Below are 18903 nucleotides of genomic sequence, written 5' to 3' on the forward strand. Positions count from 1 at the left end.
TGGATAGCAAGCAGTGTGGACAACAATGAGGAGCATTTCCCTGCTACTCTTGGTAAGCACAAAATTTCCTATGATGTGAATATACATATATAATATTATTATAACTAGTAATACATTTAATATCAACACACTTGGGACATTTAACTTGGAAACACTTGAAAAATACAAAGACTTGTATTGCTAGTGATAAGGAAATAAGAGTTTATCATGTCAACATGTACTCTGAACTTTGAACGGAAGCAGTCGCAAAACCAGTTTTATGCATTATATCATGTAATCGCAGGTTGTGCTTTGCACCACAATGCAGAACAGTTGTACTGAGAGATACATTTTTGATGTTGTCTCCAGCACTGGTCATTGTCAAAACTCAATTCCATTTGTGGTGTTATTTAAGTATTTTCTCTGTAGATTAATCAGCTCTTATATTGCTGATTTTTTTTTTAACTTCGGGTGATATGTTTATCCTTCTGTCCATCCATTTTGGAGCCAATCCCAGCTTGGAGATTAGTTTATATTATGATAAAAAATAATGATAAAAAAAAATCTAAATTATAAATGTATTTGTTAATGCATAGACTCCTAGATACCTGCTCTCAGGTAAACATCAAACAGATTGGGGGCCAGATATATTTCTGTTTACTTGGTTTTAGACCTTTGAAATGTCAGCAGCTCCACATATTTCAGTGATTCACATCCTTTTCACTTGAGGTTGTGTAAGATTGTACCATTGCTACATGACATTGGCCAACTACAGGCAAGGTAGCACCATCCTAGTATGTTCTTTCATGTAGCAACAAACGAACTGTGATGGAGAGACATAGAATGTGTATAAAGATGGATGACCAAAAACATAATTGCCTCCATACTTTGGCAATTAAATATTAAATGTCGCTCCCCAAATTTTCAAACGCATTGCATTTAACACCGCAGTATTACAGGTTCACTTTATTTATTTATTTTAAAATCGCTGTCTATATATGTCTATTAACTAGCAATCTGGTCAAAATAAAGTTCTTTATTTGAAGCACAATTCTACAAACTTACTGAACTTAACTTACTGAAAAAGTGTTGGTGCTTAAAGTGCTTCACTGGCCTGAAATTTAAACTTAAAACATCTCAAGATAAATGAAATAAAAAGAAAATCTAAATTAAAATTGCAAGTGTTTTAAGGGCTTCAGACTGAACATCTCATGGCATAATGTTTTATGGACTATCCTCCATTGCAGTCACATGCCCCTCGGATGGCCAACTCCTGTAGTTGGTTTAAATATATATATATATATATATATATATATATATATATATATATATATATATATATATATATATATATATATATATATATATCAGTATATTCACCGGTCTTCCTCTCCTCAAGATACGGCCGTACACACTGACGCATTCCTGAACGATCAGGAATGCCATGTACTCACTGTTCGCAATTAGCACAGACGTCTTTTTTTTCAATGTATCTGCGATGACTCCTATAAATTGCGCGCACGCGACATCATTGCTGTACGTCGGGTTTATGTTCAAGCCATTTTTCTTCTGAAGAATTATTTCGGACTTGAACTTAGTGAAGGGAACTTTTGCAATATGGTAGGCAACGTTAAACTTGATTATCATCTCGGCCTCGTCCGATGATGTGTTTGCTGCTGCCTGCTACTGAAAGGCAGCGGGGAGAGGGGACACTGAGCAGGTAATGTGTTTCATAGATGCGTGCGTTGTGCTTTTTCAGCGTTTCAGTTCGAAATGTATTAGAACCAGTCATGGTTGCACTATTGCCACACTTTACAGTAAATGCAGTGCATTATATTATCGGCTTTACTGTATTTTAGCCATGGTAAACTGGTCAAGCCACTCTCTTGTAAATGTATACACTTTACCCCTTTTAATTTCAGTTGGTTCGGGCTCGGAGTCGATCGTGTGTGGCTCATTATCTGATGCTAGCTCCGGACCTGGGCTTGACATAACGTGGGAGGTTGATGGCTCCGTGTCAGAGCATAGGGTTGCCAACCGTCCCTTGAAAAACGGAATCGTCCCGTATTTAGAAACAAAAGCACCTGTCCCGTATTGAGCTGAAAAGGGACGCACTTTGTCCCGTATTACTGTGAGAATCTAAAAATGGGCAGTATCATGCCAATGGAAATTAATAACAGGGCAGGGGGCTTTATATAAAAATGTACGGTAAACTTTTTCCCAGGCCCTGTCCTGCTCTGTGACCAATGAGCTGACAGCATATTCATACACGAGAATACGCTGTCAGCACATTGGTCGAGGAGGTACTGAGAAGATAGCGGAAGACAACAAAGCAGCATACATGGCAGTTACGCAGACTCCGACACCACTTTAAGCAGTGGGAGACAAAGTACTCAACTCCAAAAGTATTGATACTCATGGTCAAATCTTACTCAACTACAAGTAAAAGTCGCTCAAAATTTTACTCAAGTTAAAGTACTGAAGAACTTACTTTTAAAAGTACAAACTACATTTTCTAATATCAGTACATTGCTGTGGGCTATTGTTTTCTGAATGCTTTTACAGAACCATGTAACTCTGAAACCACTTAATGATGAACTGACATGTAGACTTTTTGCACCACTCTGCTACAAAATAACAACAACACAGCAACTATGAGCTAACAGTGCAATAGTACTTTTACTCAAACGGGGAAAAACCTTTTTTCATTCATTCGTCTTAAAGTATTGGTGAAATAAAGACACAGATCCAGGTAAAAAAAAAAACGAACTTCTCCTTTAAGAAAGATACTTATTTTATTCAGTTAATTTTGTTATTTTAAGTGAATTGCTGGATAATAATTAGTTTTCCAGGTGTTCATGTCACTCAAAAATATGCATCTAATTCAAATTAGGTTCGAGTCAAATAGTTAAAAAATTGTTTCACTCACAAAAAAAAGGGGCTAAAAAATTCACCAGGCTAGGAAGGGTGAAGGCAATCGGTTTCGGCTGGCCCTTCTAATGAGGTGTCCCTTATTTATTTTTCAGGGAGTTGGCAACCCTAGTTGTGGTTATTTTCGGACGAATCAGGCCTTAACTTAACCAAAAAGTTGTCAATCATTCTTTTCATCTTATCACCCGCGGCTACATCCACTGTCTATCTGACTATGGCGTGATCTTTGTGCCACCAGGTTGAGCGCGCAGTGACACTGATTTGAGGGCACAGATCTATCTGAAGGAACAATAATTTTAAGTGTGTGCGTATGGATCTCACATACGCTCGCTCATATGTGCTCGGACACGCGCTCAACTCTGACAAACTGCTCGCTTGAACGGCTCACTCTGCTCGCGCTCGACTCTATCTCTCTGCTCGCTCGCGGCTCTGTCTCTGCGCTCGCAACTCTAAGTTGTATGTAAATGAGCCATGCTACCAGCCAATCACAGACTGGTAGTTTTCACAGACTGGTATTTGTGTGATAAATAATAAAAAAATAAAGAGGACGAATTGTAATAATCATGTTAGAACTGGTGTAGTTGGGTGCTAGCTACTAGTTACTGATTACTGTTGTAGGGTGTCAGGGATAGGTCACAAATATTTTAGAGAAAGAAACCTAACATCAACTTTTTTATTTGTTTCTCTTTATATTCTTTTATGTATTTTTAATGCTTTTTCCACTCCCTGCTGCAATGCTTTTATTTTATGTAAAGCACTTTGAATTGTTTTGTACATGAAATGTGCTACAAATAAATTTGATTTGATTTTGATTTGATCAAAATCTAAAACGGTAGAAAAATAAAACTACACCAGCTTAGGAAATTAAATGTTTGAAGTATTGAAGTGGTTGTTTTTACCTAGTAAGTTATGAACTGTAGCAGCTGACCCACAGTGGGGTTTTTTAAACTTTTAAACTTTAAACTGATCAATTGTGTTATTGGTTTAATCTGTAATGGTTACTGGTTTGACAAAAAAAATATAACATCTAGTTTAATTCCTTTAGGGTGATGGTAGAAGTTCAATTGAGTCTGCACTGCAGACTCTGCAGTGATTGGCTGGTGGCGTGCCTAATTTACATACAACTTAGAGTTGCGAGCGCAGAGACAGAGCCGCGAGCGAGCAGAGAGATAGAGCCGAGCGCGAGCAGAGTGAGCCGTTCGAGCGAGCAGCAGTTTGTCAGAGTTGAGCGCGTGTCCGATCACCTATGAGCGAGTGTGTGTGAGATTCATACGCACACGCTTAAAATTATTGTTCCTTCAGATAGATCTGTGCCCTCAAATCAGTGTCACTGCGCGCTCAACCTGGTGGCACAAAGATCACGCCATACACACCATTGAGAAAATAGGTCGCATGTGCGACCAAATTGGTCGGACTCTATAGCCCTGCTCCCGATTTCTTTCTCCTCTCATGTCCTTTCATATATCTCCTGTTAGCTATAATAAAAGCATTGAATCTCAATAATAACTGTATTATCTTCAACTTTATTTAAAGCAATACTATGTAACATTTCTACCTTAAAATAACAGCTTGAAAAAAACTTGTGCGGCTAGAATGAGTTTTAATATTACGATTGGCCTGTCTCCTATGCCCTTCGGGGGTCTGAGTTGGAAAAACTGCGCTATGTAACTTTGCTGGACCGGCCCGGGAGCGGCCCGGGAGCTGAGCGGAAGTACTTCGACTTGCTTTCTGGCACACCTACCACAAAAACAAATAGACCCCTCTCACGCTCCCAGGTACATTTGATTACTCTTACCTTCTCGGTCGACATAGCTTGCACCTTCTGACTCCTCGCCGGTTCGTCAACAAACATGAAACGTGAAAGCGAAAGGGTGTTGTATTTACGACAGTGTAACCGTACATTACCTCCAAGCCTGTAGGGGGAGCTCCATAATGGGCTTTTTGAGAAGTTACATTGTATTGCTTTAAATTGACTTGATGTAAGTTTTTTATTAATTAACTTTTTAGTTCAGGCTATAGTAGATTTAAGAAGACTGCACAAATAAATAATAATTAAATAGATCAATTAATCAATTAATTACTAAAAATAATAATTTACCATCCTTGAAAGTATCTGTTCCACATGTAGGTACCCTGGAAATGAACATGTATGCTGCTTTTTATGTTCACTTTCTCACTGTCATTTATCTTCTATATATTGATGGTGGCCCACATTTTTTGAGTCTTTAGGCACTGTATCGGATGCGTCTCCATCCTGCCGTCCCTTGTATGACAGTCTGCAGACTAATGCCATCTTCCACTGTTTCTCCCCTCATGCAGCAACATGTTGTACTTCACCTTTCTCATACAGCAAGTATGTGGGTGGAGAATTAAACGTACATCATCACGTAGATGCCTGCCTGTATACATAAAGGAAAATTACTATGTGGCCGAGGTATAATTTTGAAGCCTGATGAAATTGCAATGTTGTGCTGTAGGCTAACAGAGTTTTTATATATCCTGTCATGCAACATTTTGATGGTACGTCTGATTTTAACAAGATCTCAGAAATATGTGAATATGTATCATTCTCCCAGTGCTTTATTCCTCTTTAACATTACGATACATGCTGTCTTAATTAATTGTACATTATGGAGGACTGAAACTGTCATAATCCAAAATAAATACAAAATAGGTAAACGGCTAAATAGATAAGTCTATTTACATAATTTTGAGTATAGCGCCAAATCACAACAAATGTCACCTCAAGGCACTGAAATGATACAGTCCAATTCAAGCCAATTAGAGTCGATTTCATTGTAATCTTAATCAAATCAAATAGATTACTTTATGATTAATATTATCTCAAATAGAAACAATTTTATTGGTAAAGAAGCTCATGAAATCAACACTGCTGAGAGTTAAAGGAATAAATGGCCCAACAGAGCTCGGACTCTTCGTCAGTCTGGCTACAGTGCTGAAAAGAAACCTGGGATTATTCTTATTATCTCTTCTAACTTAGAGGAATGCCATTATCTCTCCAGCTTTTTGCATGCTTTAAAGCACATTACCTTCCTTTTCAGAGGGGCAACATTGACCAGTGTTGTACGCATTAAAATTGTAGTGCTGTCAACAAGAGCCAAGTTTTGCTGGAGTAAAGTTTAGGTAGCCGTCCTCAGTTGTTGCACATGTCAGTGAAGGAAATGATGACGGAATTAATTCTTTAAATTTGGTTACAGCGTTCTCTGATAAGACACCTTCGATATGTACATTTCTTCTCAGGAGGTGGATAGTCAAGTAATGTAAATTGAAAAATGGTCAGAAGTGGTCAGGTAAGACACTGTTCACTCTCAACGGCATATGTCAGCGCAGAATAAAGGGTATGATAAAGACAGTGAGTTGAGAAAATCCAGTTGAATCTAATATAGAATTGAAGTTAATATTAACGCTGTCATTTTCAACATCTACATGATTATTAAAGTCACCCAACGCAATGACTTTATTTGTACTCAACTGGGGTAAAGAAAAGTCTGAGAATTCAGACAGAAATTCAGTATAAGGGTCAGGTGGACAGTACACAACCTTAGAAGAGGTGAGAAAAACTGTTAATCAGAGATTCAAAAGAGATGAAAGTAATATTGATAACAGCAGGTGGGAAGCCGCAGAGAAGTGTGTAAGACTACAACTCCTGGTCTCAACCCTGGGTTGTCGTGTTTTTGGATGACTAATAAATTCGTCCATGTCTCTAGAAATGAGAGCCGCTCCTTCCAAGGTGGGATGGATGCCGTCTCTCCTAATAAGACCAGGCTTTCCCCAGAAGGATTGCCAATTATCTCTGTAGCCCACGTTGTTTGCTGGACACCATCTAGACAATCAGTGATTGGAGGACATGCGGCTAAACATGTCATCACTGGTCAGATTTGGGTCCAGAGAAAACTACAGAGTCCGATATTGTTTTGGCAAAATTACACACGGATGCTATATTAATTTTAGTGACCTCCGATTGGCGTAACCGGGTGCCATTACCGCCGACGTGAATAAGTATTTTACCGTATTTACATTTGTCTTTAGCCAGCGGTTTTAAATAGGATTCTACGTCGCGCGCTCTGGCCCCTGGAACACATTTGACTACGGTTGCCGGTGTCTCCAATGTCATGTTTCTGACTATAGAGCTGCCAATTTCCAGAGTTTTGTCCTCAGTGGGTTTGTCGCCGAGTGGGGAAAATCTGTTTGAAACGTAGGCAGATTGATGGTGAACCACGGGCTTGACTTTAGGACGATACCTTCTCTTCTTGACCGTCACCGAGCTAGGAAAAAAAAGGAGTAACTAAACATCTGGCACACGGAGCAAGCGAAGGCGGGAGATGGATGGAGATAACTGGTAGCCATGCTAAGCTAGAGAACCAGACACACCGCTGGAAAAGTGAAAATAAATGCCAAAAATCTGTAGGAGTGAGTGTTAGAATAGAACAAGTACACGTTTAAAAATAAGAAGAAATTCCAAAGAACACAAACAAGGTAACCGGAAGTGGTGCAATGTCTTACCGCTATTTTTTTTTTTCCAACAATATTTTTATTATATATTTTTACAGATATATCTGCCATTTAACATAACCCACACAGTCAACAAGACAAACAAACGCCCTCTTAGATGCACATCTGCTTACAGTCCTTAAGTATACAAAGATAATAGTCCAATGGTGAGGCTGCCTTGTTTAACATCATGGTCTAACATTATTCTTGTCTTTAGCTGGCGACTTCATCTTGAGACAAGTCCACAGTCTCAACAAAATTCAGGAAGGGTCTCCAAACTTTCTCAAATAGTTCCTTTTTCCCTTTTTGGAGATATGTTATCCCTTCCATAGGTAAAGTCTTCAGCATGTGCCTGGCCCATTGTTTGATACCTGGTCTTGTTGTTCTCTTCCAGAATAGTGCTATCAGTCTTTTAGCTTCTAATAGACACATGTCTATCAACAGTTGTTATCTTACCGCTATTTTAATTGGAATTCATTTAATTTAATTTTGACTTCATCATACATTTATTTTTTTAATTAATTTTATTTTGTAGATGCATCTGTCATTTTCCCAGTGCATTTTCTCCCCCTATTTATTTCCCCAGGCCCATTTCTTTAGAGGTTTTCTTTAGACACTTGCCTGTCTCCGGTTTTGCATTTCCGTATGCATTGCTGCCATATTATGCAAATGAGGGGACGCTCTTTCAAAGTCTGCCATGGACTGACTTACCATGGGTTGATCTTTGGGCTGCACAGATCGTGTTTCAAAAGGGATGGCTTGTGAATCAAAAGACCAAGTCACCAACTGGTCGGCTTAAAATATAGTGGTTGTTTATAAAGTTTGAACAAAAATCTAAGCTGCACAACTGACTGATTTTAGGGCTAATTTAGGAATCCCCCAAATCACACGTGCATCAAACTCACGCGCACACAAAACTGCCACCCAAAAAAGGAGATGCAAGACAACACAGCACACGAGAGGGAGACGCTGGCACCAGAAGGGCCCGGCAACTGTCAACCTTCTAAAAAGAAAAGACATCAAAAGCTGTTGATCGATTACAAACACTGTGGGAGTAAACCACGACCTCAAGGCCTCCTGCCAACAATGAAAAAGAAGAACAACATTCAATTTAAAACAATCTCACAAATGAGGAAAATCTTTCCACAAAACAATCTGAACATGCATGGCTGGTTTAGCTTTTTACTGAACTGTTTTCCTTGTACATGTAAGTTACAGTTGCAGCTTTGTCTCAGTGTGAGGATATAAAGGAATGGAAGAATACTGATGTCTTTGATTTTCGATCTTGCTGAGTAAAAAAGGCAATGAAGTGAAAATAGTGTAAAAGTCATCCCCTTAATGTAAATCAAGGTTTAAATGTAAAAAATGACTGCTCAGATGTAGAGAAAATGTTTCTTTCTGTCAAATAGAAGAAATGGGCAATTTATGACACCATAGAAAAAGACAAACTATATAAAGACTATAAAAAAATTGACTTGTATATTTTTGACTATTGCAAATCTGTGTAAATCAGCAGAGATTAAAGTGTGACCTGCTGGTTTAAAAGCAATCAAAAAATTATTGAGGATGAATTCAATCCTTTTTACTGACCTGTTTTCCCTGAACATGTAGGTTACAGTAGCAGCTTTGGGTGAGTGTCGGGATGGCAGGCTCAACAGTCGCTACAAACGGGTAAATGTATAATTTCCGTGAGCAGAATCCTGCTGCAACATTTTCCTTAAAACAGAACGTTTAACTGATTTGGTTTTGGTCCACACTTTGGTTTAATCAGGATCTCTTGGTGCGTTCCAAAAGAAGATGGGTCCTGTCTACAATTGAACTACAAGAGGAACTGAAGGTGGACTATCCACACCAAATCTCCACGGTAAAGACATTATCTAATCTAATTACTTAATGATCATCTAATTAAATCAAATAACCGGTCACAATGGGAGCTAACAATTAAGGTTAAATGTGCTAAAAAACAAACGTGTCACTTGCATGTGTTTCTTCTAGTTGTTTAATGACAAGACACTAGGGAAACGATATGCATTCCAAATAAGTGGAGAAGGAGTAGACGATGGATTGTTCACCATAAATGAAACATCTGGAGCTGTCTTTGCACACAGACCAGTCGACAGAGAGAAGAAGTCAATGTACCATGTGAGTTGATATCTATCAGCTCTATCAGGGATTATCCATACCCCTAAAAAAAATGAATGGCATGATGTATAACCACTGACATTATTTATAACCTGTATTCTTTATTCCACAGGTGAAGTTTGATGTCTGGGACAAAGAGACCGGACAAAAAATTGACAGTGAACTAGCTTTTGATGTGGAAATAAAAGATGTAAATGACAATCCACCTCAGTTCATAGGAGCTCCAGAAACAGTCAAAGTGCAGGAAAATTGGCCTGAGGGTGAGTATTCAATTTAGAAGTAGTTCAATGTAGACACATTATCCACCTGCTGTCACTTGGTATCAAATATCAAAGAAATTAAACCATACAATAATGACATAGATATTGAGGTGCTATCATAGAAACCGCATGAAGTCTCAATGGTTAAACAAACATGAAAATATTAAAACTTTGTGCCAGATGCATAAAACTCTGTGTAGATTATTTTGTACAACTTTGTACAACTGTACATGGTTGATGCATTTTGCCCAAGGACTTAATTTTTCATCATGCTGCAAACAGTCATATATTCCGTTCATTTTAAATATATTCTCCCTGGTTTACTCAACTTCTCAAAGGGTACCTTCCAGTGATCCTGGAGGTCAGAGACATCGATGACGAAAATAGAGATAGTTCTAAAGTCACCATCAGTGTGATCTCACAGGATCCTGAAGAGCCCAAGATTGAAGCAATTCAGCTTAATAACAGAAAAATCCAACTCTCATTGAAAGGATGTTTTGACTATGATGTAAGACCCAGTGACTTCTTTTAATCACTACACAGTTCATGCACATGCACACCCATGACCATGCATGATGAATTTATATCTCAACTGTCGTCTTCTACATGTTGCAGAAAGTAAAGCAGCATAAAGTTACCATTGAAGCAAAGGATCATGGAACACCAGCCCTTTCCTCCACCACTGTTGTCACTCTCAATATTCTTGACTCAAACAGTCATCCACCAATGTTCAAGGAGAGGCAGGCAAGGATTCCTATTCATTTTATTCTAATTTAATTCCCATTGCATAGTTATCGAGGATGTCAAACTGGTAACTTTTTGCCCTTCTAGTACCAAGCCGAGGCTTTGGAAATGACCATCCAGAAAGATGTTTTGAGAGTTGTGGTAGAAGACAAAGACGCTCCTAACACTGCAGGCTGGGAAGCCGACTACTTCTTCATCAGCGGGAATGAGGAAAAACTATTCGAACTTTGTACTGACCCAAAAACAAATGAGGGTGTTCTAAGCGTCATCAAGGTAATCAATATTCCTACTTATTAATTCAATGTGGGCTAAACTACAAGTTCAATATCATATTATAAACAATATAACAGCAGTTGTACTTGCACTGATCTCTGCTTTTGTTTTTTTTTCCTCAGGAGAAGAATTATGACGTAACAACCTTGGTCCAGCTGCAGATCGGCGTAAAGAACAATGCGTCCTTATACGTTTGCAAAAATGGGAAATTAAGTCAGGATACACATCCAGACTCAGTCAATATCACAATAAAAATGATTGACACCAATGACCCACCAGAGTTTGAGAAACAATCAGCCACTGTGTACCACAGGGAAGAAGCAGAACCAGGAAAGGTGCTGTTCACTCCAAAGGTTCACGATGTTGACTCTGAGAACTTAAGGTATGGTTTCTGCATAAGCCGTACTGGCGTTTCATGTCATGCCTTTGAAAATTTTTGAGTTTGAATAATACTTTATTAAATTCCAAATTAATTTATGCAGTTGCAGTGTAAGCTATTGTTGGAAAACCAACAAACAAGTTAAAGAAATCAAAGTATTACAAAATGTTGCGTTTGGAGCTCGGCAAAGACCGAGCTGATGGCACCACATGTAGCGCTGAGAGGTAACGGCGTGAACTCTCAGTTGACAACATGGACAGAGACTCACAGCCAAAGTCCAAGACCACATCATCCTCTACACCATCCCTCTTTGTTTAGGTTTACTGTTTTGTCTCCTGTCTCTGTCTGCCCATGTGAGCTGCGTGCTGCGCTGTTTCAAAGCCTCACCAAAGTGAAATTACAAATCAAACTAATCAAACAAATTTTCTCTCCACTTCAGTACTTGAGAGAAGTAAAAATAAACAGACTTTGAGACTATAAATGAATGTGTTATTTGTAATCTGATAATTGATAGTATAGAAATGAATTCGATTTAGTTAATTAATTTAGCCTGAAAACAAACTTAATTCAAAATTTTTTGGAGTGTGCTTGAGCCATTTACCTTGCAAAACAACACAATTTTCTTTGATCAGTCAGACTTTATATGTGTAAGTTCTGACATGTGTATGCTGGTTTCTCCGACTGTGAACAGGTTTGAGCTGGTGGAGGATCTAGCTGACTGGGTGTCCGTTGATGAAAAAACCGGACAAATCACAACAACTAAGAAGATGGACAGAGAGTCCCCTTTTGTTGATGCTAACGGCGTTTACCAAGTTGTCATTGCTGCCATAGATGATGGTATAAGAGAGCTCTGCTGTGCATTGTAACAACAACCAAACTGGTTAAGAAAAATAACTGAATCGTATCAATTTTCCTTTGTTGTGGTTTCCAAGGGGAACCTCCTGCCACAAGTACATGCATCATCAGTATCCATCTCCAAGATATCAATGACCACACCCCTAAGCTGGTCAACAACAGCATCATTATGTGTGGAAACAGGGTTAACAAAGTTACGGTGTCTGTTGAGGACCTTGATGCCGATCCTTACAGTGGGCCCTTCACATTCTCTCTGGAGGATGATGAAACACTGAAGCAGCTCTGGAAACTGGACCCTGCTTATGGTTAGTACCATGAATGTAGAAGTCTTCACGACTAAAAGAAAACAAAAGAAAAAAAAAAAACACATTGCAAACTTCTCTTTACACCTTACACCAGGTGAGCAAGTCAGCCTTGTTAGCCTGAGGTCGCTTCCCTACGGTAACTACTCGGTGCCGCTGGTGATGCAGGACAAACAGAATGCGCTGGGACGTGAGACCCTGGAAGTGGTGGTGTGTGACTGTGGAGAAAAAGATGTTTGTCGCGGCAAATTGCCACTTTCATCTGCCGTCGGAGGAGCAGGCATTGGACTGATTTTTGCCGGACTGCTTTTATTTTTGAGTGAGTATAAGAATTGGTGAGAATCTTTCATTTGGAAACAAGTCAATCAAACAGCATGAGTCATCCATCACAAGCTCTGATAAAGTATGACACTCAATCAGATCAAATAATTCCATCCTAATGATTTTATTTCTAAAGATTTAAAAAAAAAAAATCAGTCACAGGAATAGGAAAGTTTTGCATTTATATTAGTTTATGTATTATTCCACCAGATGGCATTTCAGCCCACCGGCTTGTTGTATATTGTATTGACCAGAACCCATGCACACATCTGACTGTGATCAGATAATCACAGTCCACCGGTGAAGGAGGTAAAAATGAAAAAAAAAAAGGACTTTAGTGAATGAAAAAAAAAAAGCACCTAATAAACTTACTACTTGCTGCAAACCACATGATGATAATGATAAAACTAGTTTATCCGAGAGGTCTGAAATGATTTGTTCGTTGACATCGTTTACATCTTTGAAAAAAACAAACATCTTTCCCCCTTAAATTAACACAAATCTCTGCACTAAATTTAGTCTAAAAATACCATATTTATTTATATAGCACTTTAAAAACAAACAAACCCGGTTGACCAAAGTGGTGCACATCATAAGACCCCACAGATAGAAACACTAAAAACAGAGAGAAATTAAAATCTTCTAAAAACAGACAGCACATAGTGCAAAAAAACTGACTAAACAGTCAAATAAATGTCCGTCTCACACCGGGTTAAAGGCCAAAGAATAAAAGTGTGTTTTCAAGCGAGATTTAAAAACATCAACTGAAGGAGCTCGCCTTATGTGCAAAGGAAGCTCGTTCCACAGCTTTGGGGCCAAGACGGAAAAAGCTTGATCACCTCTCGTTTTCCTTTGTGATTTTTGGAATCGCTAGCAGCATCTGGTCAGCCGACCTGCGGGAACGAGACGAGGAGTGTAGGGGGGCAGCAGATTAGAAAAATAGGCTGCAGCAAGGCCATTAAAGGGACTTACAAACAAATAAAAGAACTTTAAAATTGATCCTGAAATAAATAGGAAGCCAGCGCAAGGAGGCTAAAATCGGAGTGATGTGCTCTCGCTTCCTTGTACGTGTTAATATGCACTAAGAATTCAAATTCAAAGTAATAAGTACATATTCATAAATTCATATTCAAATTTTCAGTGAATAAATCAAAAACCTTAGTCAACAAACAAAAAAAAACAACCTAGACTGCATTAATCAATGTATAGAACATGAAATTAATTGATATTTCTTGTGTTAATACTGTTATAATTTATTGTTTCTTTATTTACCATTTATATGTATTTTTGTATTCATTCGTGATTATGGCAGTTTCGGTCCTCAGCACATCGCACTAATACACAGTTTTTAACTTTTACAGTGACCGAAAGCAGTCAAGGTCAATACTACTAATATTAAACATATGACATGTATCCGCAGCCCTGCTTTTTGCGTGTACGTGCAGAGAGAAGCCATTTCAAATCTTGGACGACGAAGGCAACCAGACACTTAAGGCTTACCATGAAGAAGGAGGGGCAGCCGAATGCCAGGTGGGCTGGTTGTAATGTAGCTGTGCAGATTCCAAAAAGTGAGCCGGCGATGATTACTCTATTGATTGCTTTATTACTCCACCTTAACGTAAAAAATATTTTTCTTTCTCTTCTTTCTTTAGAATGACCCGACTCTCATGACACTAATGAATCACAGATCTTTGATAGGAGACTTTAGGCAGGACTATGTCAAGCAGGTACTTGTTGCAAGAATCTCAAAACTCACATTCCTCTTTCTGTAGAAGAAGTTCTCATGGCAGGGTTGTGTCATGTGACGTGAGAACATGGCATGCTCATGACTAAAAGAAGGCGACGAAACTGTACATAAAGGTTTGGTTCATTTAGAGTCGCTTTAATCCAGCTATCCTGAGGCTACCTCGACATAGTTATGCTATGTCACAGCAGAGCAGGTTGTCTACACACCTTCATGAAAGAAAATAACTTGTCTAGCACAGGATAATGAATGACTGTTATGTTTTTTGTTCATTTGCTCTGCTCGTCTAGGCATTTCAGGATGCCCCAGATTTTACCAGTGGTATGGAAGAGTCCAACACAGGACGTACCATGGTGAGTATCACGTCCTCCAATGTTCTCTCCTGTTTATATGAGTGTATCAAGGAAAAACAGGTTAAATGCTATCTTAATACCATCATCAATGAATTATGCTTCATGTTAATGTGTCCTGAAGTCATGATTTCATCAACAACAAGTCACCAGATCTGACTAAGAAAAGCATTATTTATTTTGTCTACTCACAACAGAAACAGATTTGGCCTTACTGCTCTTTATATCCCCCGACAGGTGAAATCTAACATATCCTCCCTGAGTTTGCGTCATCCAAGAGACCTTCGCAGAGGCAACGGGGGGCATTCCACAGTGAGTGATTACAGCTTTAATACTGTTTCTAAGTCATTTGACATTTTCTATTGACTGTTTTCCAATTTGGCATTAAGAGTTGGTACTTTGCCCACCGCCAGCTTAAATCCACAAGAGGGCGCGCAGACCTTTAATTTCAGAAAAAGCATGGGTGTCTGCAAGCTTTTTCTAGTTTGTTTGTGTTATTCAACCCATTTGGATATCATTCAGCGCACTTTTTCAAAAGCCGTTTTACTCATCAGCTCAACCATTAACTTTTACAAGTACAGAAATTCCTTTCCTGTAATTGTTTACACTGTATGAGGAAAATGTATTGTATAAATGAATTTGCCGCCTCAGTGTGTCAGAGAATGAAACTATTCCTTAGAATTGAAAGAGGGAAGACTTTCTTTTTCCCCATTACAGTGTTCTATAATTTGAATTCTAATTTCATCACATCACAATGACTCTAACTGTTTTTGTTTTCTTCATTCAGCATATGTCACGGACAATGGACCAGAAGCAGAACTACTACGTAAGCGGTGCTCTTCAGTGGCTTAATAATTTTTTATAAAAAGAGGTTAAATATAAACTCAGAGAAACAGCTTCTTCAGCAAGTATTAGGTGACATGAATGTATTTATATAACATTAAAGTGATATAAGCTCACAAATCTCTCTTGTCGGCAGGGCAACTCATCATTTAACCAAGGCGCTGTATGGTCTGACCAACGCACTGCAGGTCTGATGGAAAGGGTAAGAGAGGTTTATCACACGTCCCACGCAGCTGATCACCAGGCATGTTTCCTGAATCTCTTACAAGGCACATTGGGTTTTTTTTCTTTCTAATCCTTGCATTCCGCTCTCTGCCGGCAGGGCAACTCATCATTTAATCAAGGCGCTGTATGGTCTGACCAACACACTGCAGGTCTGATGGAAAGGGTAAGAGAGTTTTATCACACGTCCCACGCAGCTGATCACCAGGCATGTTTCCTGAATCTCTTACAAGGCACATTGGGTTTTTTTTCTTTCTAATCCTTGCATTCCGCTCTCTGTCGGTAGGTCAACTCATCATTTAACCAAGGCGCTGTATGGTCTGACCAACGCACTGCAGGTCTGATGGAAAGGGTAAGAGAGGTTTATCACACGTCCCACGCAGCTGATCACCAGGCATGTTTCCTGAATCTCTTACAAGGCACATTGTTGTTTTTCTTTCTAATACTTGCATTCCGCTCTCTGTCGGCAGGCCAACTTACATCAACAGCTTAAAGATCAAATCGATCGAAAGGTAAGGGTAAGAGAGTTTATTTACAAACTGAGTAAAGTGCACTGACTGCACAGGAACATAAAGCGGACGGATCACAGTTGCATGGTAGTGATTGAGATTGAACATAGAATCAAATTTCAGTCATGGGTCACGTGCATAACATAAATGAGGAAAGAAAATCACTGGGGTCTCTGAGTTTTTCTGCCTCTGCCATAAGCATTGACATATTTAGTCGAATGGTAGGAATACAACACGGTACATCCAGGTTGTACATTTTTTTTCAGGGTGCACATCAGTATGACAATTGTTTTTCTCTAAATCCCACAGACACTTGACATTCATGACACGTTCTGGCCTGTGCACCAACCCTTCATTTATGCCTTTGAGGGAGAAGGCAGTATAGGCACGTCACTGGAAAAGCTGTCAGTCAGCAACCTGGGGGATGATTTCCAGTTTCTGGACGATCTGGGGCCAAAGTTCAAAATATTCGGAGATATCTGCCACCGGACAGTTCAAGCAAAAGACATTCAGTTTTAAAGGGCACTACTGGAATGTAACTTTCACAACAACTAAGTCACTCTTTCTTTCAAGAAAGAGATTGATTGCTAAGGACTGATTTAACAGGGTTTTTCTAAAGTGATGATAGCTGGATTTTGTACTCCTACACTGCGCTCATTATGGACAAGAGCATCTCACATATTTGAAACCAGGTATCACATACTTGCACACTGTTTTATGTATGATGTAGGTTCATTTTTTTAATCATTTTTTTGCTGTCACGCACAGCATGACATGCTCTGGGAAAGGTTTACGTCATGGTTCCATTTTTACTTAGCTAAGATAAGAATACTTGCCATTATTTCTAGCCTTGATAGTTTTCTGGGGTCAGTATCATTTGTAACTTCACAGAGCTCCATGTGTAAACTGGGTATATATCATTGCATTTATGGCATTTCCTCTATAATAAGAATCTCTGCAAGAATACCATTTTTTACCACTCTAGTGGAAGAGCTCCGGCACTAGTGCAAGTGAGTCATTGGCAAATCGGTTATTAAACAGCAAAATTATTTCTACAAACTGGAAAATTCTTTGTCTCTTTCATGATCTGGTAAAGCATTGGTGTGAAATGAACATGATATGTCTGACATTGCGTAATTTGATCCCTTGTGTAATGAGCCTTTCCGTACCTTTTTTCTGAAACGCAAACACTTTTTAAAACTAGCATTTGGACATTTATATATGCTGTGGCTAAGATATGCTGGCAGCTTTCTTTGAAGGTGAATATGTTAAAGTCGTAGGATTTTATATGAATAGCTGCACCCCTAAACCTTCAAGTTTAGGTCAGAGGCTTCTTCAGAGGCTGAAGAAGCCTCTGACCGAGCACACTTTTCTTAATAGATTGTGTAGAGGCTGTGCAGCGTTGTCGATTATGGAGAGCGGCTGTTGCAACGTTCTGCCGTGCATAATTAGCACTCATAACTAGCTTTCATATTGATGCTATTGCTTAAGTGGTTTTGAAACTTGCTCCTAGGTTCAAGATTGATTAGTTCTGTACAATTGTGCTAAAGTACTGCCATCGTATAACTCGACAAACAGCTTGTTTGTCTCTTGTCTGGAAAAAAGTGGTGGAATCGAGAAAGAATGATTCAGATATGGAAGTAAGTACAGTGATGAAAACTAAGCCTAACCTTTTTCCATGTGAAAAATTCCTAATTAAATGGCACATTTTCAGTTCATAGTCTCCTCTCCCTCTTCAATCATCGTACTTTAAAGTGTCTTTTGTACTGATTAACCACATTTTGTTTCAGTCTCTTTGTTACAGGTTTTTTTTTAATCAACCACTCCCAACTGACAGGAATTTTAAATCTACAGTCAAAGCAAGAGTCCGTTGGCTTCCTCATCAGTCGCCCTGGGCACATTCAGTTGTGCTCTGACTTGCAAAAGCCTGCAAGGAACAAACTGATTTGCAGGCATTGGCATTTGACATATCAGATGCCAAATTAAATAAATGGTGAGAAAATCAGAGGGACAAACATGCAGACAAAAAAACCCAGCAACAGTAAAATTAAGCATAAAGAAGAAAATCTGTAGGTTACGATGCATTAAAGGCACTTTAAAAAATCCTTTAATTGTATAAATCAGATATCCAGTCAGTGTGGTTGCTCATTTTAGTTTAACATGCAACTCTTAAAGTTGAGTTGTATTTTTTTCCTCCTGGATGGCACTTCTTTCAAAATTGGAATATTCAAATTTTTCATTTTTTGATAGAATAGCTTCTCAGGATATATGTCAAGGGTGAAAACCAGTTTTAGGTGCATGCCGACAAACAGCACCCCAAAACTTAAAAGCTCTTGGGCATTTTTCTAGCGGTTAACAGATTAAGACTTTCAAATATCCACTGAGGTCTAAAGTAGGGAAAAAAATTAGGCTAGTACATCAGCTGAACTGTGAAACGTCTCTCCTTCCTCTGAGTTTTTTTTAACACAGCAACCTGTCGAGCATTTAAACCAGGAAGTGTGCTACACCTGTACATACATTTCTAAAATATCTAGTTG

At 38.8% G+C, this 18903-nt stretch overlaps 1 protein-coding gene and 1 pseudogene across 1 annotated transcript; one reads left to right on the top strand and one right to left on the bottom strand.

The window, feature by feature from the left end:
- LOC142389788 (cadherin-like protein 26) lies at positions 1-17433 on the top strand. The gene is made up of 22 exons (XM_075474886.1): positions 1-52; positions 9034-9093; positions 9194-9286; positions 9418-9564; positions 9677-9824; positions 10163-10332; positions 10440-10568; positions 10656-10841; positions 10964-11223; positions 11912-12057; positions 12153-12380; positions 12475-12696; positions 14119-14228; positions 14351-14425; positions 14733-14795; positions 15030-15104; positions 15580-15618; positions 15772-15837; positions 15958-16023; positions 16144-16209; positions 16328-16369; positions 16676-17433. The coding sequence occupies exons 1-22, from the start codon at positions 26-28 to the stop codon at positions 16883-16885; spliced, it is 2628 nt and encodes an 875-aa protein (XP_075331001.1). The 5' UTR covers positions 1-25; the 3' UTR covers positions 16886-17433.
- Positions 6452-7614, bottom strand: LOC142390077 (uncharacterized; annotated as a pseudogene).
- Positions 17434-18903: the final 1470 nt, after the last annotated feature.

This window comes from Odontesthes bonariensis, chromosome 10 (assembly GCF_027942865.1).
Source record: "Odontesthes bonariensis isolate fOdoBon6 chromosome 10, fOdoBon6.hap1, whole genome shotgun sequence".
Lineage (NCBI taxonomy): Eukaryota > Metazoa > Chordata > Actinopteri > Atheriniformes > Atherinopsidae > Odontesthes > Odontesthes bonariensis.